Source organism: Cyprinodon variegatus, unplaced genomic scaffold (genome assembly GCF_000732505.1).
Source record: "Cyprinodon variegatus isolate N-32 unplaced genomic scaffold, C_variegatus-1.0 Scaffold255, whole genome shotgun sequence".
NCBI classification, from domain to species: Eukaryota; Metazoa; Chordata; class Actinopteri; order Cyprinodontiformes; family Cyprinodontidae; genus Cyprinodon; species Cyprinodon variegatus.
In genome coordinates, this window is record NW_015150708.1 from 494078 (window position 1) to 516555 (window position 22478).

Sequence of the window (22478 nt, forward strand, 5' to 3'; positions counted from 1 at the left end):
TGTCTGCCTCACAGACTAAAACTGGTATTTATACAGCTATTATTTCATACATATGAAAAATGAAGAACAGATAAGCAGATCATGGCTTGTATAATTGTAGGTGACCGCAGACAGGAGTCCTCTGATTGGTCAAATCTCTATCCACTTTACTCGTGCTTATTTCCTGTTTGGTACCTTACTGGCTTGTTTTGTTTGTATGACCTCCATTGTGGATAACGACTTGTTAAGTTAGACCAGCTAGAAGAGCGAGGTGCATGAAAAAATCTTTAATTTCTTTAGAGATAGCATGAAAACTCAGCTGAGTACAAAACATAGAGAGGAAAACAAAAAGAAAAGGGATAAGAAGAGAGGGACAAACATAGAATAAATATAGAGGCATATGTATATCTGTTCTATTCAAAATGTCTTTATCTGTATAATGTGTCTGTTTTATGTCTTGTCTTGTCAATTCAGAGGGCCCCATGTCTGTTGTTGCCTAGGGCCCCAAATTTCCTAAATCCACCCCTGACTGTAGGATGTATAGAATAGAAATAATGAAGCTTTATCTCAGTTTTATGGTCAAAGCTTTCACAGATTTAGTCTTTTCTTGCCAACAGGTGAATATTTCAAACATTGAAAATGAAAAGTGAATAAATGAATATCATGTTTATCTTTTTTATTTTCTTCCACAGAGGAAAAATACTCCTTGGCAAAAACCCGGCAGCTTTCCTCTCCATTACAGACTTACAGAGATGCTCCAACCAGACCGCTGGATGAGAGACCGAATCAGTCTCCAAATTCTGGATCAACTCCAGAGACACAAGTCCTGAGTGAAAACAGTGAAACAGGACACACAGGTGGGTGCTTTGGTTTATTCTGCAAACAGTTACTGTCACATGGTTAATTATCAAATTATATGTTTCAAACTTTTTCACATTTTGTCAAATTGAACTTTTATTAATTGCAGGAGGATTTTATGATGTAGAAAAGGTTTCTTAGGGGTAAACGGTATAATGAAGACAAAGAAGCACATCGGAAAGGTCAGGGATAAATTTAAAGCAGGGCTGAGTCACAGAAAAGAACAAAACCTTTAAAAATGTCACTTTTATATTCACCTTTAGGAAAAGTGGAAAGTATACGGCACAACTGTGTTGTAGATCTGTTAAAACATGGCTGCTCATCTAAATTAAAAGGTTTGGTTATGAGGAGAGGCAATATAACTGTGGAAGAGCAGCAGAGATGTGCAGCTAAGGGAGAAGAATCCATGCAGGATGCAGCCTCAAATTGCAAAAAAAAAAGAAGAATTCAAAATATTTTGTTAAAGGTATAGTGGAGGTTTTTCGCAATTTTTTTGAAAAGACCCGTATATGCACAACTTTGTACCCGCTCCCGATTAAACGCTGTTTAAAAGTTGCTGTTTGCATCGCTCATACAAGCTTAATTTCCAAAAGAAAATTTGCAATTTTTCTACTATGTAAGGGGATTTGATGGGGATGAACACGTAGGACGGCTTTACATAAACATATCACAAGAATGAATGACAATTAGGAGGGCCACTAATTTTGATGATCCACCAATATACCTTTAAACCTTCTACATTTGGAGTCTCATTTGTGGATTATCATAAGCCATTGAGGAAACTTGCTGTATGCAACACAAGGTTCTTGCCCCACAAGCAAGATGCTAAGTGTGGTAGAAAGCTAACATGTGCAAAACATGGTGGCAGTGGTATCATGCTGAGGGGGAAGAAAAGATTTAGGCTTATGGCTGCAATGAAGTAAAAATGTAACTTCCAGGTGGAAAAGACACTTTTGCATGGCAATTAAGCATCGTTGTCAGGTTAAAAACTCAAAACTATGAACAAATATAGACAATTACAACAACTTATGTTATCTTTATACTCGTTTCAATTGATAAATAAAAGAAAATAGAAAATATTGCAAGAAAAAAAACAGTTAATAATTTCTTGTTGTAATTTGTGACATTTTACCTTTACCTTTTTTTTTATTTTCTTTTACTAGTGTACTTTGGCCCATTTGTAACACATTTACTAAACATGAATAGCCAGCAGGTGGCAGCAGTGTTCCCTGACCCACTTTTTATGCAACCTTTGGCAGATTTCTCCAGTTTTTTGTTCAGTGACCTGAGGAGGATCACGGGCAACTTTGACGATCGTTCCATCTCAGATGGAGGCAGCCGACTTGGAGAGGGGGGCTTTGGGACTGTATACAAAGGTTTCCTGAACAACAGACCTGTGGCAGTAAAAAAACTAAACCCTGTAAGTCAGCATCTTTAAATACATAAAGACTTCTGTTCAAGATGCTGATAATAAAGGTGTAATATCACATCCCTTAGATGGATGACATGCCTTTGGATAAGCTGAGAGATCAGTTTAACCAAGAGATCCAGACTCTGAGAGTGTGAGTTTAAATCAATCAACAGGAAAAAAAAAATGCCTGGAAAAAGCATTTTATTCTCTACTCCCGGATGTTGCAGGTGTCCCTTAATAAAATATTTTCCAAACAGGCTGAAACATGAGAACCTGGTGGACATGGTGGGATTCTCTTGTGATGAGCAGCAGCTGTGTATAGTGTACGCCTACATGGCGAATGGATCTTTGCTGGATCGCCTCGCCTGCCTGGTAAAAAAACGTTTGCAAACAACACCTGAGGCTCCATTCAGATCACTTATCTGTGCTTTTTATTTACATAGGATGGAAGTCTTCCTCTTTCCTGGCGACAGAGATGCTTGATTGCAGAGGGAACGGCCCGAGGTTTAGAGTACCTGCACAGCAACCATCACGTACACAGAGATGTTAAAAGGTGCAGTAATAAAAGTAGTACGGTAATAAAAATAGTCAAAAATGATTGAGGAATTTTAGTAATATCCTCCAACTTGTAAAGGAAACCCAAACAAAAGCTCTACATGCCCTAAAAGTATTTACTTTTTTAAATTTTTGAAGTTAAAGGAAAAGTCTGGTCAGAAAGGAATAACCAATGGATAATTATCTATACCTAAAACTAATACGTTCGCAGTGATTTAATAAATTTAGCGTTAATCTGTAAAAAAAAAAATAAAAAACACAAATTTTCGTTGCGATCACTGAGTCTGGGAGCGGCCATTTTTGCCCAAATATAATAACACCAAACTCCTGCCATCTTCCAGCAGTGACGTCATGGTGCGGTAAGCCTAGCGCCATTCTCCCCGCTTTACAAGCAAAATCAATGAAAACTACTAGACACATCTGCAATCAACAACAATTATTGAAGATTTCCATAGGACTTCACCATTGAAATTCACCAGAGCTATAGTGAAACTGACAATGCCCACATGCATGGCAGTTGGATGCTGTGATACATCGGGTAAAAGTGGAGAAAAAAAAATTTATTTCACCTTTATGATCGACCAAATTGTCAACTTAAAGGGGGAGGATTTGCCATCGACCTTCTGGCTAGAGAAAAAACAAGTCATATGTAGCCAACATTTCAAAGAATGTTTTCAAGATGACTTGGATAATAGCGCGTTGTGACAAACACCAGATACGGCGCTGGGACTTGATCAACAGCCGATACCGCACCGTGACGTCACAAACCAGTAGGTGGCAGTAGTGTTCTTTGACAAACATGGATGCCTCCAGTAAAGCACATTCAAATAAAAATTAATCTTAATTAAAACACTTATCATTCATTGAACAGGATGTAATAATTTGATATTTAAAGTACTTTCAGAAGTTTAAATTGTGAATATGACCGGACTTCTCCTTTAAAACCACAAAGTTCAAATATGTGATAGGATCGTCTACAATAGACCAACACGAAGTAGTGCATGTTTGTAAAGGAGGACATTTTTATTTCTTGCAGTAGTAAAACTCAAAGGGTGTGTCATGCGTATGTATCTAGCTCCACTTATTCTAACATCTCTAAATAACATCTAGGGTAACCATCTACCCTGCAAGAAATAAACAGAGTGTAGCTTATCTGCAAATCTATCATAACATGATCTTCCACCAAAATTGACAGGCCTGGCAACAGAAGCAGCTAGGAAGAAGCACAGTTACTCTGGAGGAGCTGCAGGGATCTGCAGCTTGATGGAACAACTTTTAGCTCTGCTCTGCAAGAGTTGTGGAAAATATGTGGAACGTTTAGGTCTGATCAAAACTGAGATTATTGCCTAACAAACAAAAAGCTGTGTCTAGTAAAATCAACATTACAAATTACCCTAAAAAAAACACCGTCCTCACAGTGAAACATGGTACTGGCAGCTGCATGCTGTGGGGATTATTTCTTTACTTTCTTTATTTATCTGCCCCTTTGTGTTGGTCTGTCTCTTTAAATTATTGTGATATACATAAAAAATAGTTGTTGGGACTTAACCAAATGGTGAAAAAGATCCAGTAGCTTCAGTACTTCACCAAGGTTATGTACTTTTCCTTCAGCTTGTAACAAGAAAACTAGCAAATTAACAGGAGATAAAAAGCTTCCTCTAACACCTTTTTGTTCTACCCTTAGTGCAAACATCCTGCTGGATGAGAACTTTGTGGCCAAAATTTCTGACTTTGGGCTGACCAGAGCGTCTGCAAAGCACACGTCTACAACAATGATGACGGAGCGGATCGTGGGAACCCGAGCGTACATGGCTCCTGAGGCCCTGAGGGGACAGATCACCCCAAAATCAGATGTGTTCAGCTTTGGAGTGGTACGCTAAGGACACACTCAGCTCAGTACCTATTATTTGATTCTAGCGTAAAACCTGAGCTCTTGTGTTTTACATTTGGTTAACAAATAACAGCCTTTCATTTTCTTTCATCTTAGTTTGAACATTTGTACAACTAGTATAGATTATAACCAATAAAATAGAATAAAAAAATCCCTTTTTTGTCCCACAATGGGGAAATTCTCGTGTTACAGCAGCAAAAAGATTATAGAGAAAATAGTCACACAAATCTGGACCTTAGAAAAGTGCATAACATAATAGTGAAGACTTAAAAATTAAACAAATAAAACACTGTACTGAAAGTGTTTTAACAATATAAAACTGTGCGCCTGGAGAATAAATGACCAACATACAGCTATTGACATTTTTACAGTAATGGAAATTTCAAAATAGCAGCAGCACCAGAGATGTGCAAAATTACAGCAGCATGTTATTTAACTTACTAAGATAGAAACTGCAAAATCAGCATGAATGTATCAACTTATTGAGGTTGTTGGGAACAGCGGTTGTTATAGAGTTTTACTGCTGCTGAGAGGAAAGATCTGTGATAACGCTCACTGGTGCATTTAAGGTGCAGCAGACTGTCACTGAAGGAGCTCTCCAGTTCAGCACCAGCTTCATGCATTGGATGGGAGACATTATCCAACAGAGATGTTATTTTAGTTAAGATCCTTTTGTTTCCCACCTCCAGAAGGCATCCAATCACAGAGCTGGCCTTCCTGATCAGGTTACCTAGCCGCTTTCTCTCCTACAGATAAGCCACTGCACCTACAGACAGCTCCATAGAAGATGGCTGATGCCACAACAGAGTCAGAAGCTCTTAAGAGCGCCCCCTGCACTCTAAAAGACCTCAGTCTCCTCAGCAGGAAGAGTCTGCTCTGACCTTTTCTTATACAGAGCATTTTAGCAAAGATTTACATGTAAAATATTAAACCCAACAATGTGATAATTCTTTTCTACTCAACAACGAAAAAAAAACTGTTAAAAAAAAAACCTGGTGAAATTGAATCTACAAAACTTAAGTAAAATAATTACAGAATGAATCTTATTTTTTTCCTTCCATTATTACTGCTTTTTGCAGAGCTTTGTAAGGACCTGGGAAAGAAATACAAAAAGAGGTTTTAAATAATCTTTTTGTTCAGTTTAGTGAGTGTTGCATCGACCTGCAGCGGCTTGGTGTTCGATCAATTTTATTTTTTTTTTCAGATTTGATCTGTGAGGATAGATCTACTAATGAAAGACAAGTTAACATAGTGACAGAAGCAGATATTTTTAGTTACATTAATGGCAAATGTATAAAAGAAATCTGATGAGGTATGATATTTATGTTTCAAAGTAATATTACAATAGTGATGGTAAGGAAAATTATGTTTGCATATATTTTAAGATGTTCTTTGTTGAGCATGTGCTCTTCTAGCCTCATATAATGTCAGTATTTTTGTTTTTGAGGGGACATTTGTGGTTTTATCGTGGTTTGATTGTTCTATTCTAAGTTAACAATGCAGGGCGAATAATTTCTCTACCTTTCCAACTTCTCTTGCGGAAAGAAACGACAGTCTGTTGCTAAACGAATGATGCTCTTTAGCGCAACTGATTCCTAATCTGAAGAATCCATAGATCCACTTTATTTACACTCTTTATTTTAACTAGTTATCGATCTTCAATGCGAGCATTCCATAAGAGCGAGTGTTTTAGCAGTCTGCTACAGATACATACAGGTTGGTGTCGATGCAACGATTGAGGAAAGAAGTCACTGGTGCCTTTAGAGAATCGGCTGTCCAGCCCGTCGATGTAGGGAGCGTTTTAAGGCCATTTAAAAATCAATTGATTCCCACTATTCTGCAGGGAGAGAAAGATTTAACACAAGTGAAAGAAAAGTCAAAACATTTTTTTTTTATGCTTCCCAGAGATGAGCTTCTCCGATGACCTCCTCTTTGGTGCACGAGGAGAAAGTCCAAAGATTTACATCCTTACTGGCCTCAGTGCAGATGCTGAGTGTTAATGTCTTTGAAACTGCAGATGCAAACAGGGCTGCAGAAGTGTGGCTTGTTTGGAAGTATCTTTAACCTAGCTGTCAATACCTATGGTTTGGATTAGTTTGAATAAACCAGAAGGCTTCTGGAAAAGTTCAAACAAAATATATTTACCCATTATTTACTAAACATTTGGAAAAATCTAAATGCAGCATATTAGAAATATCTCTCATTTGCTTATATGAAACACAGTGGAGGAGGAATGATAATCTGGGCTTTATTTACTGACAGAAAAACATAAACACCTTGTAATCAACCATGAATCCATCGGGTTACTACCTTGTGTCCAACAGCTTACCATCAGCTGAAATTAGTGAGCAATACCACCAAGATTCAAGGCGCAGCAGTATTTCAGTGGCCCAGTCAAAGTCTAAAGCTCAATCCGTTTGAATGTAAACATCTACAAACTCCAAAACCTCCAAATTACTGAAGGCAAGAGAGTCCAAATTTCATATTCAGGTATTTCTGTTTTGAGTAACTTTCGAACCTGATATAGATCAGAATTTATTAACGCCTGAAGGCTAAAGTCTGTGTATTTTCTTAGTCCAATAACTGTTGCTCAGTCCAGTTTCAGTGCTGGATGGTGCAGCACTTGCATCAGCATCTTCCCTTGAAATATTTTCGTTTCTTTTTCACTACTACCTCTGGCTTTTAGCATCTGTTCTAATGTGAGAAATGAGGGTTGTTGAAATGCCACACAGCTGTACAAGGTTTGTGAATCCAATGCCAGTAACAGATGATGTACAGCAGGAGAAAAGTAATTTCCTTATGGGGAAGTAATTCCTCTATCTTATCTGTACAGCTGGGGCTTGTGGTTGGTGGAAGATCTGGGTCACTGGGAGAAGAAATAAAGGTTCCCTGTTGCCCGGAGTCTTGTAATTATCCTCATGTCTCTGCTGTCTACAGGTGCTGTTAGAAATATTGTCTGGACTTCCACCAGCTGATGAAAACAAAGAGCCCCAGTTCTTGGTAAGCTGCACTAGAGGCGTTTACTTTGTATGTATTGAGCAACAGCTGCAGTCAGTTAGTACATAAAGTAAAAACGGAAACAGAACTTTAAAGAGATCATCTCAAATATCCGTCATTTCCTTTCCCCTTATCTTAGATGGAGATCAGGGACAACATAGATGATGAAGATGAAGATCTGACTCTGGAGCAGTTTGTGGATAAGAAGATGACAGACTGGGAGCTGAGCCAGGTGGAGAGCATCTACTGTTTGGCTTCCAGCTGCTTGGATGACAGGAAAAACAGGCGGCCAGTCATCAAACAGGTACAGGAAGGAGGCAGAAAGAAAAGCAGCTGCTCTAGTGGTATCTGTACTTCTTTTTACAGGAGTTTACTTTAATAAACAGCATTGTGCAACACTTATGCACAGGAAAAATGTTACCATCTTTTTATTTTTAAAAATTTTATAGTAAAGATGGTGTTTTCTGCAGGTGTAGCAAATTGTACTAATTGGGATTTTATTGTGACCAAATGCAAATTACTTCAAGAGGCTTGAATAGTTTTGTAAAGTGGAATAGAAAACATTTCCACTGCTTTGTTTGCAGTAATTTAGAATTTTTTATTTTTTTTTTCCTTGCAGGTTCTTTCAGAGATTCGCAGTGTTGTCAAAAGCAACTCCTTGGATTCTTAGGAAAGGAGGGAAACAAGAAGATTTCCGATCCTGTTCCCAGACTGAAACGTTTCCCGCTTTTTAATATTTCATATCAAAATGTCTTATCTTTTAATTTTATATATGCATTTTGTAATCTGTTAATTTTATGTGAATGTAAAAAAGCACTGAGGTTGTTTTGCCTTAATGTTTGGTAAATAAATTAAATAAACAAAATTGATTTAAATATTTTATTTTCATCTTTAAAAGAAAGATTTGTAAGAAAACAAAGAAGACCAAACATTATTCGTTTTCTGACGATGAATATAAAGGGTTTTTTTCCCCCTTCACATGAGGTGAACTAAGTAGTTTGCCAAATATTAATCAGTAGACCAGTGGATGAGGCAAATTTTTCCATCAAGGTTTTCCCTTTTTCAATCCTGTAGAGCTTGGTGTTCCTTCCTCTGTGGGAACCGGGTTTCTAGAAGCTTCCTCTCAGTGAAATGTGAGATGTATAGATCGATGGAGTATTTCTGGAAGCCCGTTCTCTCCACTGTAATCCACCATCAACGAGACAGACTGCTTCTTAATCATAGAGCATCACACAGCTACAATATGTACATTTACAGCACTTGCATAGAAAAATAAGTTTCTCAGCAGATGATTTTTTTTTTCTCCATGTAAACCACAGTTATATCAAAAAGAAGGAATTTTCTCTTTATAAAAATGCACTGTTAAAACAAAGGAGTCAACACGTGGGAATAATTCAGATCTTTTTCGGCTTTGGAGCACCTCGTTGTGCAAACAGTAGGAGACGAATATTGTACACGTCAGACACAAAAACAATATTTGACACAGACTTAAGGAATGCTGTTTAGGAATTTGAGCATTTGAACTCGATAAGCATTTTTTTTTTTATATTGGCGCAGGTTCACATTAGTGGTGCTTACATCTTTTTTCCTAAGTGTCAGAGCTGGCAATTAAGCAAATATCTCAGCTTTTATTTGGGGCCCCTTGAGTTATAGGTAAGCTGCTTGTGAATGTATTAACATGTAGGAATATGTTTCCATTTGGCAAGCTACAAATGGATCATCTGATGTGTGTCACTGCTCAGTTCTCCTTGGCGTGCATAGTTGGGTGGCTAGGGTAACATGGTGAGAAATTGAGGTTGTTGGGAAAGAAAAACAAAGTCAAATACAATTTTTTTCGTCGCCCATCACAGGGATGTTCCACTGTGGAACACGTAAGGGGGGGGGTTGGAAGTGGTGCTGAGGTTTCATTTAATCTTCCTCTTCTCCTTCGCCGGGTGGCCGGGTGATTCGGCGGCCACCCCGCTTACCAGCTGGGCCTTTTGGCTTGGCGAAACGCTCCTTATACGCGTGCTGCTTGGGATGCACTTCGCCATACAGGAAATCGTTTGTTAGTTCATTCCCGTCTTCAATTTCCAGCTGGGAAAGAAAAAAAAGTATATAAACACTTTATTTTTCTGGTAAATTGCCGTTTGTAAAAATCAGGTAGAATTAAAACTTTAATCTTATCCAACAAATAAAGTTTCCCCACTGAAACAAATTGGACACATATCTGCTAAATAAAATCAACAAATATCCGATTATAAAAATGCAAATAGATATTAAAGTCTTTAATTTCTCACATACTTACATATATTAAACTTGTATCTCTGTGAATTTGGATGATCGTGGCTAACAGATACTGAAAACCTATAATTAAGTTTCTACCAAAATTGAAAAGCTGATTAGAATGAACAATGCTTGGCCAGAGCAAGTAAACAATTGTTGAGCAGACTGTAACCACCACCCTCCCCAAGGATAAAAGGCCATTTAAGACATTTGCTAAATTGAATGAAAGTTGAATGGAAGGAAATCTTGGTTTAAAGGCATACTATGCAACATTTTTCAGTTAATGTGTTCCATAAAGTTTTGGATGATTAAATGAGTCATTTCAGGTCGAACAAATGTTTTCTTGGCCGCCCTGGTGGTCTGTAGGGGAAATACCGTACTTGCAATTGCAGGAGCCCTCGACCCACACCCACAGGCTCAGAAGTCTCGTGCATCGCGAGAGTCGGTCTTGCTTTACGGCGCCCCCAGTGAAAGACATGCTCGTTGCTAGCGCAGCGGCAATATTTGTGCAGTTATCATGGCGGAACCAGCGAGAAAACAGCGAAAGCCCATGTCGGAAAAGGCGAGAAAGAGGAAAAGGGCTCTCTACCGCAGTAGACATGGTGATTCGTTGCGTTCGCCTGTCTGCTAAGCTCAAAACAACCACGCCTGGCTTGACGGAGAAACCAGGAGAACAGCTGAGCATATTTACGACAGTGCACTTTTACTTTTGCCCTCTGGGGGAAGCCTCGCTGGAAAATCAACACCGGTTGCATAGTGTACCTTTAACATAAACCTTTCAGATGATTGTGGTCCAAAGCCCATTCAAGAGTTTAGAGATATTCAAGGCATGGATTTGGGTTAAAACAGTCTAAATCAGACCTGCAGTAATTCATCCAAAAAGGAGCTCAGACCAAACATTAAATGTGTATACTATATAATAGTTTTTTTAAATAAATAACTTAAATTTCCATTTATCAAAATGAGAGATAAATGCTTGAAATACTATGTTCCTTATAGGGCTGCACGATTTGGGGAAAAATATGAATCAAAGTTATTTCACTTAAAACTGAGACCACGATTCAGCAAAATTGTAATTGCATAAACTCAACCTAACAAACAAACAACCTATTCAAAAGGTAGTTCAAAATAAAGCATGTCTTTGCATAAGACCTTTGTTTGAGCACTTCTGAGGGGGTTTGAAAGATGATTAACCCTCTCAACAGAGAAGGTTAATCATCTTCCAAGCCTGTCATTGTGTTCGGTGTTTATTGGGGCAATTTCTTTGCCCTGGTGGTACATAATCGCTGCTATGATTTCCTTGTGTCTTTTGGAGTTGGGCGGGTATGCCATTGCTTTGTGCAAGGTTCCCGTTGTTAGGTTTGTTTTGGTTTCTTGCTTTGTATGCCTTCATCGTGCTGTATTTCAATCAATCAATTTCTTTATTGTCAACTACAATTTACATTGTAATCAAGATTTCCGTTTCAGTACAACTGAAATTACAATGTAATATTTGTTGTGACATTTGTGATTGAAGTTGTAGTATTGCTTTGCAGTGCAGCAACCTGAGCAAGCCATGCTTTACAATGAAACTTGTGCTGTTTGTCATGATCTGGTTTAAAACCAAAATATTTTCACACAGCTGGGCTTACTCCACTGTTGCAAAGATGCTTTACCATTGGTTAGGGAGGTAGGAAGCCAATGGCAGTGCTGCGTTTGAGGGCGCTAGGAAACTGTTGTTGTTAAAAATGCTACAGAATCGTTTAGGGTAGAAATAAGATCACATGTGGATTGAAACTGCATTTTTTTAAACAATTAATCATGCAGCCTTAGTTCCTTCTAACAAATTTATGTCAGTTTCATATGCTGAACTGATTCATTGAACTGAATTAAGGCTGTGATGTAAATGTATAAAAAAAAGTATGAAAATGTAACTTTAAAAAATGTGTGATTGGTGAATCAAACACAGATTCCTTCTCATCTCTCACCTTTTTCTCAATCTCAAGCTGGAGTTGGTTTTCCACCATGTCAACCAGGTTATTTTTGCAGCTGGAATACAGCATCCTCTCTCGGATGCTGCATTTGTACCCTGGCATAGAATAAATGAAGACTGCAAAAGAACAGATGATATGATGGGAAGATATGAAGAAAACAAATGCAAATCTGAAGCTCCAAATTACTTGACAGAAATTAAGCACTCACCTGTAGACTCCAAGTAGTCGCCTTCATGGGAATGTTTGTACAGGAAGAAGTGGTATCGAGGAGACTCTTTGGGGACTCTCTTTGGCAGGTCTTTCAAATCAGTTGGCTCAGTGCTGCACAAGTATATAATTTCCTTTTCCATATCTATTTTCTGTTGACAAAGGGTGTGAAAAGATTATTGTTGGTATGAGAACATGTGACAGTAACCAAAAGCAAGTCCATCTCATTGCAACGTCTGTTTGCGCTGAAGTAATAATGACAAGTCTTGTTCTCACAGTCGGGGATATCTCATCCTACAAAATAATTTGCTGTTTTTCTGTGGAAAGAGACATGCTTTCTAAGGACTTACGGTTCAAAACAACCTATAAATAAAAGCAGAAAATATAACCAGACCTGTTGTCTGGGTTACAAAAAACACAGAGACAAACACTCATCCATTTTTGTCATCTTTCTGTTCATTGCAACTCCAATATTAAGAAAAACAACTTCTGTAACCTGCTTTCTACCCGTTGTTGGACTGAAACCTCTGTCTGATCTTTCTGACTGACTTTGCTGTAGGGAAGTTTTCAGTCTGCAATCCTCCCCTGTGTAATGTGTACAAGCTTGCATACTGTGACATGTTCAATGCCAGTAGGATTGTTTATGACACAAAGTGTTAACCAAATTCAACTTAAATTGTCCAATGAAGGCTCCTAAATGTCCCATTTAGCAGGGTTCCTACAGCATAAGGCGAGTTAAATTCAAGACCTTTTAAGACTTTTTAATGCCACTTGAATTACAAATTTAAGACCAAATTCACAAGAAACACAAGAAAAACCTGCTTGCGACAACTTAACCCAAAGGTTTATTTTAACATTAACCACTGCACTAATGTTTTAAATTTTGAAAAGCTTCCCATACAGGAAGAAAGCTAAAAACACACAAATGACAGATATATTTTAACAATTATTTAACTGAATTCACAAACTTTGTTTTAGCAGGGAACAAAACAAATCAGTTTTAAAGCCAAAACATAACCAGTGCTAAGTCTTTTTTGCAGCTATTTTTCTTTGTATGGTTTTCTTAGTATGTTTGATTTGGTGATAAGTGGAGGCGTTGCAGAGACAAGGGTGGAACAAAACTGAGAAATACCGGCTGTTTCTCAGTAACTCGATTTTGACGCTTTGTGTTTCATGCTTCGCATGTGCGACTCCACTGCCTTAATTCCCATCGTTCTGAGCTTGAATGACTTCTTGCACAAAATACAGTGTGCCTCATGTATGTTCCCTGGTTTTAGCCATGGAGAAAACTCTTGGCTGGATAGACAATTTTCATTACATTTACACTTGCTCATATTTTCCTGACAAAAAGTAAATTGAACATTATTGATCTCACATTGGAGAAATTTATCTCTGCATTTAACCCAACCCCTTGAGAAGCAATGGGCTGCCATCGTGCAGCGCTCGGGGAGCAGCGTGGGGTTAAGGGTCTTGCTCAGGGACCCAAAGTGGCAGTCTGGGGGAGTGGAGGATTGAACTCCCAATCTCAGGATTCAAAGCCCTATGCCCTAACCACTAGGCTGCCACTTCCCAGTAAATGGTGCATTTGTTTCAATAAAAAAAAAACTTGTCAATTTTAACGTTTTATTTAGATGACAAAAATAAATCCTAATAAAAAATAATCCTATTTATGATGTTTTAAAAATTAAGACCTACGAAAGACTGATTTAAGACATTTTAATACCAATTAAGGCTTTAGTTTTATTTTGAAGAATTCAATGCCTTTTAAGACTTTTTAAGGACCCGCAGGAACCCTGATTCCTCAGGACTGATTTGGCAAAAGGCACCACTGAACAGTTAGCAAACACATGTCTATGTTGGTTCCTCATTTTTACCAATGCAGTATTTAAAATAAATACATTTCTTTAGCATGAACACCAGGTTTTAAGTTTTAATATTAAAAAGCTGCAGTAGAAACCTTAATTTCATTAACTACTTAATCATAAATGAAGTTTTAGAGATGCTTAAAGATACTGGATGGCGAAAAGTAAAATTCTTAAGTCATAATGGGAGCATTTTATAAACAACTGAGGTTACTCATTGCAATCATTAAACCCAGATCACTTAGAAAATGTTGAGGTTGAATATTAAGTCTGTAATATTTTTGACAGGGTTGCTTTCTGCCCAAGCAGCCACTCCAGCAGTGTAGTAGAATGCAAAGGACAAAGAGAAGGTTTGCTTATTTACATGCTCAGACGGATGGAGTTGGGAGTCCCTTGATGTGTACAGTGTAAGCTATAGGAAAATATTACCAGGTGGCTGATAAAGATTAGCTTTATGTCAAATTAATAGCATAGCATCAATTTCTAAATTAAAGTTCTATGCCATGTTTTATTTTTAAAGAATGAAGAATGCATTGGCGCAAAGCCCTAACATATTTAGGCTGATAAAAGTGCAAAATGTTATTCTACAATTAACAGAAATTCTGGAAAACAGATTAAACGTCATATTTATGTTCATATTTGTCCAATAAATGTGAGCATGAACTCATTATCAACATAATAATAGGGGGTACATTAGATCGAGAGTAACAAAAAGAACACACAATTAGTCAAAACAAATTTTGTTTCCCATCAATCCATTCAAATTGGGCTGAAACAGTGAATCAGATTAATCATGATTAAACAATAAACAAAATAGTCCACAACTAATTTATTAATCAATTAATCCTCAACTGGAGTATAAAGACTCTAAAACATGCCTTTAGCTGACAGAGGAACCCACTTAAAGCAGGTAATGTAAGAAAACTGTAAAAATATATATCAATATTTTGCATTTAAGATAGAAAAACACCTTTTTCATCTCTCAATATCCTCTTTCCAGAACTCCTCAAGTGGAAACATTTTACTTTCACCTGGTTTAAGTCTTCTTTAAGGAACTTTTTGCTATCCGATTATTAATGGAAAAAAATATTCAACAAATTAATCGATTAGTAAATTAATAGTCAGTTGTAACTATTTTTTTTTCTTTGCTCTAAATGTTAATGGAGGGGTACAAGATGGGGTTTGCTCAGAGTTGCCAATGAATGACAACTTATGAAAACATAAAAAAATATTTACTCAGTTACATAAAACTGTTTGACTTTGAAGCTTGTAGTGAAAAAGAGGAAAAGAAGAGCTTCAAATGTTTCTTTGTAATTTGCTCTGATCTAATCGGAGCCATTAGCAATTTGAATTTTAATGAGAACCTCACACAAAAGGCTTTATGGACAAATAATGAGTGCCTTCATTGTGTTTCTAAAACACAAACAAACACAACTACTGGCTAATAATACTGCCTTTTTTAAAACATAAAGATGCACAGGTCATTTATGAAAAAGGTTTACTCTTATATTACACATTATGTGCTTGGAAGGAGTGTTTGTAAACCTTGAAACCACATCTTTGAACTTTCCAACCACAAGTTTTTAAGTATAATGAAGGTCTTTTATGACGGAACAGCTTTAAATAAAGCACAGATATGAGATAAAAGGAACAGGATGGATACAGCTGTTCTAAGAAAGTCTCAGGTTTCTTAGAAATCTTTAATTGAAACATTTTTCAATAAAGATCCAGACACACATCAGACAAAACGGCGATAAAGTTTTAGAGTCGTTCAAAGCGGAGCTGAAAAAAAAAAAAGATTTCCAAAGGTTCAACCATTTCCTATTGCACCGTTTCATTTCCTGTTTAAAAATGAAACTGCAGACCTACAGTACCAAGGCAACAAGCAAACAAGGAAAGCAAAGCTGTGTGACACCGCAAAAAAAACATACTACAATCGATAATTATTCCTTTTTATTTTACCTATATGAAATAAGAACCAGAGAAAAAAAAGTTAAATTCAAATTGTAACTATTTAAGAATAATCTTTAAAAAGAGGTACTATTTACCACCAACCCAGCTTAGCTTGACTGTGGGAGGTTGAAAGTCTATTGAAATAATGGAGCATTTTATTGGAAATATTTTCTATTTATACCATCCAGGTGTTTATGCAAATACATATTGTCATTGGTGTATTTCCTGATCCTAAAGAAAAGCATAGGTCAGTGAAGTATTATAGTGATTCTGGAAGGGCTACAGAGATCCACAGCTGATGTGGGAAAATCTGAAAGCTTAGCTTTAAGCTTTTGAATAGTGGCCTAAACACAGCACCACCGCAGGCAAACATGCTGCTCACAGCAACAGCTTACCTCTAAGGATAGCCATGTCTGAGATCGGCCTACATCCAAGTGAGAATTAGTAGCAAAACTTCTCACAAATGCTCACATCAGATCTGACTTTGTAAAACAGAATGGAAGAAAAGTGTTCTACTTTGTACTGATGTAACCAAAAACAAAAAAATGTGATAAAGGTTTAAGCATCATGATGACTTTAAGAGGGATTGCGTTCTGCTAGGAACTCACCAGCTGTACATAGTTGATTCTCTTTTCCTTAAAACGCGTCAGTGCTTCACTCGCCTCTTTGTGAATGGGGAAAGCCACGCCCTGCAGGGTCTGCTGCTTGGTGTCCACACTGATGTCCGTCTGGACCTGAACACAAGGACAAAGTTAGAGCTACCATTGACACGCTAAGCAGTTTTTGCAATAAGTACTTTGAAACTGAAAGGATTCCCTTGGATTATTTTTAGACTGAAAACAAGTTTGTACCGTTTCATTTTTAAATCACCAAGCGGTAAACTGGTGCCCTAAAAAGCTTAAAAGCTTGGCCACAATCATTATAGATAGCATTTTTATAAGATGTCACAGCCTTTAGGAAATCGCACAGATAACTTGAAAATGCAGGAAGGATTACACTGAAGGATTACATCTATTTTTAGTCGCCTGTTCCCATAAATTGAAATGCCTTGCAAACATGACTGAGCACAGATGCAGCTACTTCGCATTCCAAACGAGACATCATACTTCTTTATCCATCTGCCTGGATAAAGGTAAAGCAAGTGATGAATATTTCAAAGCTTTTTCATCTGGGCTGCACAGATTAATGGCATTAGATCTTCCTTTAACAGCTGAAACCTCACTTCCCATTTGCTTTGCTGGTTTTAATTGACGGTTCTCTGAAGAGAGGCTACACTACTGAAGCAGATCCATATATGGTAAGAAAGAGTTCATGTTTATGTGACGGGCTATGAGAGCAGCAATTAGAAAAAACTGTTACTCAAAAAAGAAGTGGTTGTTTTAGATACTTCACAGGCCTTCTTCAAAATCTAAAACATGACCTAAACCTCCAGCTGGAGGAGGCTACCTGCAGAAGCCTGGAATGTAAATAGTGGTAATTACATCAGCAGTATCACGTTACCACATTCATCTTTCTTATCACAATGAAGGCAAAGCACAATGACAGAGCTCACTTGTTCCCCAGAGTCAAATCACTACCCAGCTCTCCACAGCCGAGTTCAAACATTTGCATACTAATGACAGGATTTAGTTTTGGACATCAGTAGAGCTTTCCTTTTACTTCTTTTTTTTTTTTTGATCTAGCAAAACAAACCCTTCCACTGGAGTCTGTACTTTTTATTGGGCATATGGGTGTGAGCTCTAAAGCCTAATGAGAGTAGTCTCTGCCAACATCCTGCTGTTCTAACCCATCAGCATGTTTGCGCCCTCTTAGTACTGCCAGCCCAGCATCTGCACACTTGTAATGCTGCTGACCTTGTGAGCTTAAAAGTATGCATTGCTGGCCTTCCTTGATACCCCACCTAACCGGATCACGGTTACACACTGGAGATAGGGCTGCCGCAAGCCGTGGCAGGTCAAGTTGGTTTCTCCTTCAGCTACATATATCGGGGACATGTATCTGGCCAACAGCACTGCATTATTTTCTTAGATCTAAGTGCTATCTCACCACTGAAATTAGCTTCCTTATGTTTACCTCATTGAGTTTGATCTGTCTCAGTTCCTCCTCTGCAGCAGTGAGGGGCAGAGGAGCCGCCTGCGAGGTCAGATATTTCTTGTAACCACTGAGATTCAAATCCTCCTGCAAAGAGAAATGTGTTTAAGGCTAAACGTTTAGATCTAAAAAACAAAACAAAAACGATGTGTGTGAGTCAATAACAAACCTTCGTGGTACCAAAAATCTCATCCTTAATGTGCCCTCCTCCGAACTCTTTTTTCAGTGTCGCCCTGGTAGCAGCATATAACATTTTGTGTCGCACCTGAAAAATAAAAACACTTTTTATAATTACAGAGAAAAAGCAGAAGAAACCAATTCGGGTTTCTGTGAGAACTGACCATTATATTTAGATTTTGATCAATTCTTATTTCTTATCAAAAATTATAAAACAGCCCAGGGACGATTTTCTGCAGTTGAATAAGGAATTAACATATCCCCACTTAGCCTATATAAAGCACCTATTAATACAAAAAATATTGATATATTCAATGACGCATTTAATGACTAGATGAAATAAATTCAGCGTCAACATGTAAGTCAAAAAAACAGACCCAAATATGGACAGATTTGGGTCCAAGACTGATTGACTGGGGAATAAAATGTTAAGATTCAGACTGTGGAAGATTGAAAGTAAAAGGGGGGAAATTCAACATAGCCTTATTATAATAATATATTTTTTTAAACGGCCCGTTAAATGGTCAACTTTCATAAAATGCAACAACTACTAATGTCTGGAAACTCCAACCTTTTTTTCAAATAATTTTCCCCAACTTATCTAAATTTTAAAACTAATATATCTAAACTCCAGTTTTACTTTTCAAGACACAACAGAAACTAGATTCGTTGTTGCACTAGCCATGTTCAAATCCAAATTTAATGTTAATTATGAGCAAAATTTCTTGAAAATCTCAAATTAGACATGTTTTCATCTACTGGAGCCGGTTAACCCACGTATGTTTACATTATTTGACTTTATTAAACAGGAAATAAACTAGGACAGACCGCAGATCAATAATGGACTGAGGTTTTAATGAATGTGGTTCAATCAAGCAAGTTGTACTGACTTTATTATGCGAGCTAGTGTTAGTGATGTTATATGTCACCCAGAGATGTTAGAGAGAAATGTAATACTAATGGGAGGCTGGCAGCAGTATCAGCTGATCAGCGATATTTGGTATTCTCTATTTTTTTTTACTTATTTGACAAATGTGCTTCCATCTCCTCTTATATGCATTTAAATATCTTTTCTTTGTATCATTTTTGTGTGTGTAATATTTAGTTATTAGATTTAAATGTTCTGTTTCCATTAAGCTTTTCTAATTTTATACCTCAAAATGCACATAAAAAACGCTGATGGTAACGTCTCTACGGAGTGCATTTTATTCTCAACACCAAGATTAGGTGTGTGTTGACCTGCTAATAAATAGCAACACCTTATTAGGTCAATAATATACATCTTTTTTAACCAGCTTGCAGCTACATTCACACTTGCTGTTCCACTATTTCAGCTGCTACAAGACCAGTACTTTCTTTCACCAACATGCAGGTTGTGAAAAGATTGAGCAACTTCTAGACAAGCCTGAACCTGATGCTTTGTGCTCAGAGAAAGGAATGTTAAGCTCAGCTGTGCGAGTCAGAAATTGGATTTTAAAACTTCAGAGAGCTGCAGACACACATTTACACCTGACATCATCAAGCTGGAACATTTCCCTTTCCACTGCTTTAGAAACGTGGTTTCTCTGGGGAGTCTTCGTCAAGTTTAAAGGAAAATAAATAGTGATGAGATTATATTACTCTAAAAAGAGGAAAAGTTTAATTTTATGTACAAAAACACCTAAAAGCAGCTGTATTTAAGTTTTAAGACCAAGAAGGTATGAAGTCCCAAACAGACGAACTGCTCTGATGTGGTCAGCTCCACCCGTCTTATACCCAAAGCTGAGCACAACAAAGGGTGCAGAGAATGGAAAGCTATTCATTACAGCCACTGGGTGTGGTTGTCTTACAGTAGAGTTGTCTGGTGACCAGGCGAGGAGGATCCATTCGTAGCCTTGGTTGTTAGTGGAGTCCAGTCGGTACAAAATATAGCAGGGCACAGCATCCTCCAGAAGAGGCAGCACTATGGAATCGTACTCCTGATCCCACGACTTTGATGCTTGACTGGTACGACCCAGTGTCAGCTCCTCTGGAAAACAGATGTGTGCAAACTAAAATGTAAGCAAAGCACAGATTTCTTTCATACACAAAATTAAGAATGTCAACATTCGGACAGAGGAATGAGCTCGGCTTTTTGGTTTTGCAGTTATAGTGTCCTTACCATCCTCAATGATGATCTTTAAGGCTCGATACTGGTCTCCGCTCCTGGCATTGGCAAAGATTTCCTTCACATCATTCCCCGCTGGAACAAGATGAAAAAGATTAGAGACATCGTTTATAAAAGGTTTGATAGGAACTGAATTGTGCCGAAATAAACAATTTGGTTATTAGTTAAAAATACATATACTTGAGCGATGAGACATAAAAGATATATTTTTTTGCATTAGAAATTGACTTCTAAAGATGCACAGTGTTACGGCACATTGTGCTAAAAAAAATTGTTTAATGTTAATAATCAAATTGCCACCATAGGAAACTGCTGTACAATTAATCTACACTGTACTTTAATATAAATAACAGTCCGTTTCTTTCTATAGTTAGAAGTTTAACTATAGAAAGGTATTTCCAGCTTATATCAGCTATTTACACCAATATTATTTAATATAAAAAAACACTGCATACAAGCACCTTTACATCACACCTTCTGAATTTAGTAGATAATCATTAGATTGCTTTACTTAAATAAGATGTAATAAAACAATAAACACAGTCATAAACATTAACATTACAACAGTAGTAGTGGATCTGTTACTCTAGAAGCAGTAGTAACAAATGATTTATTTCTATGCAAATTAAAGGTAAGTAGACTAGGTAACATGCAATGCATCATTTGCACATCATTTTTGTGCAAATACTCTGAAACTGTACATCTTATTAAAAACACGTCATGTGGTGCTGGACTTTGACCTTTATCCGAGTACTGTAAAATAAGTCAAGCGATGAAATTCAAACCAAGTGATTATAACTGCAAAAAATTGGTTTAACTAACCCAGATGCACAGGTTTTGGTGAAGATTTTATACTGTTAAACAGAGGACAGAAAATATGGCTACTACATCATAAACACAAACAGGTACTCTGTTAGACTCTTGAAAAAAAATGCTTACATTTTTTTTTTTTTTTTTGTCCATATATAGATAATTTGTTTCTGCTTAAGTAGGTTTTCTAGCAACAGGAAGACTTTGTGTGGATTTGATTATTTCTATAAACTCTTTTTTGTATCCATTAAACACCATAGAATGCAATCTCTATAGGGTGTATTTGTGAATGCAGACTAAACAAAATACCTACGTAGGCTTTCCGAGTGGCAGGAGGTCACGCCCTATATCAGCAATGGATAATAGCCATGCAATTCAGATAATAACTGGAAACTTGACAGATTCTAGTCAAGCAGTGTATTTAGATGAAGGCGTCGCCCATTGATTCAAAGCATAAACTAACATTACATGGTTTCAATTTGATTATAGAAACATTAGAATTGTCTTTGGCGAGGCGTTAAGAAATACGTTCAGAAGAAGATGGTTTTCTGATGGCTGATAGAGTGACAAAAAACTCGAAGTGAAGTCCTCAAAAAGTGCACAGCGGCTCAACTGGTCACAAAAATCACTGAAGCCAGAAGCTAGCTAGCTAGCACGGAGAGATTAGCTAACTTGCTAGCTTATGGCTGCAACAAACTGAAGCAGGCGCCTAAAGCTTTATCTGAAATTCACACAGCGGGACGGACAAAACACTTGCAGGAAAAACAAAAACAATCCTTACCTAGAATGCCTGTTTGATGTGACATTGTGTCTATCGTCGGACAGAGGGCTGAAGCAGCTGACCAGGCGAGAGCGAAGAGAAGAAGCAGGAAGTGAACTACAGAGGGAGGGGAGGGGCGCCCCCGAGACTGGGGGTCACGTGACCCACCAATCTGTAAGGAAATGCATTTATGAATGCATTTCCTTACAGAAAGAAGGAAGAGATATGAAGACTGAAAAAATTCAGCAAGAATGTAAAGATATGAAGAATGTAAAAATAGGAAGAATGTAAAAATTGCGAAAGAATGTAAAAATTCAGGAAGAATGTAAACATTTAGAAAGAATGTAAAAATATGAATAATGTAAAAATAGGAATAATGCAAAAATTCAGGACGAATGTAAAAAATTCAGGACGAATGTAAAAATATAAAGAATTTAAAAATTCAGAAAGAATGTAAAAATATGAAGAATGTAAAAATCCACGAAAATGTAAAATTTCAGAAAGCATGTAAAAATATATAGAATTTAAATATTCCGGGAAAAT

General features: G+C 37.3%; 2 protein-coding genes across 2 annotated transcripts in view; one reads left to right on the forward strand and one right to left on the reverse strand.

Moving 5' to 3' along the window:
- The window catches only part of irak4 (interleukin 1 receptor associated kinase 4), a 10030-nt gene extending 1639 nt beyond the window's left edge, over positions 1–8391 (forward strand). The window contains exons 3-11 of the mRNA XM_015382344.1: positions 672–836; positions 2097–2257; positions 2335–2399; positions 2506–2620; positions 2692–2801; positions 4488–4674; positions 7632–7694; positions 7831–7995; positions 8311–8391. Of these exons, the coding sequence (XP_015237830.1) occupies positions 672–836; positions 2097–2257; positions 2335–2399; positions 2506–2620; positions 2692–2801; positions 4488–4674; positions 7632–7694; positions 7831–7995; positions 8311–8361 (1082 nt within the window). The 3' untranslated portion in view covers positions 8362–8391. The remainder of the gene's footprint in view (positions 1–671; positions 837–2096; positions 2258–2334; positions 2400–2505; positions 2621–2691; positions 2802–4487; positions 4675–7631; positions 7695–7830; positions 7996–8310) is intronic.
- Positions 8392–8661: 270 nt separating this feature from the next.
- Positions 8662–22070, reverse strand: twf1 (twinfilin actin binding protein 1). The gene is made up of 9 exons (XM_015382346.1): positions 21957–22070; positions 20360–20440; positions 20049–20227; positions 18212–18307; positions 18025–18129; positions 16560–16685; positions 12138–12288; positions 11924–12045; positions 8662–9767 (listed from the first exon to the last, which is right to left on the reverse strand). The coding sequence occupies exons 1-9, from the start codon at positions 21979–21981 to the stop codon at positions 9600–9602; spliced, it is 1053 nt and encodes a 350-aa protein (XP_015237832.1). The 5' UTR covers positions 21982–22070; the 3' UTR covers positions 8662–9599.
- Between the last annotated feature and the right edge of the window lie 408 nt (positions 22071–22478).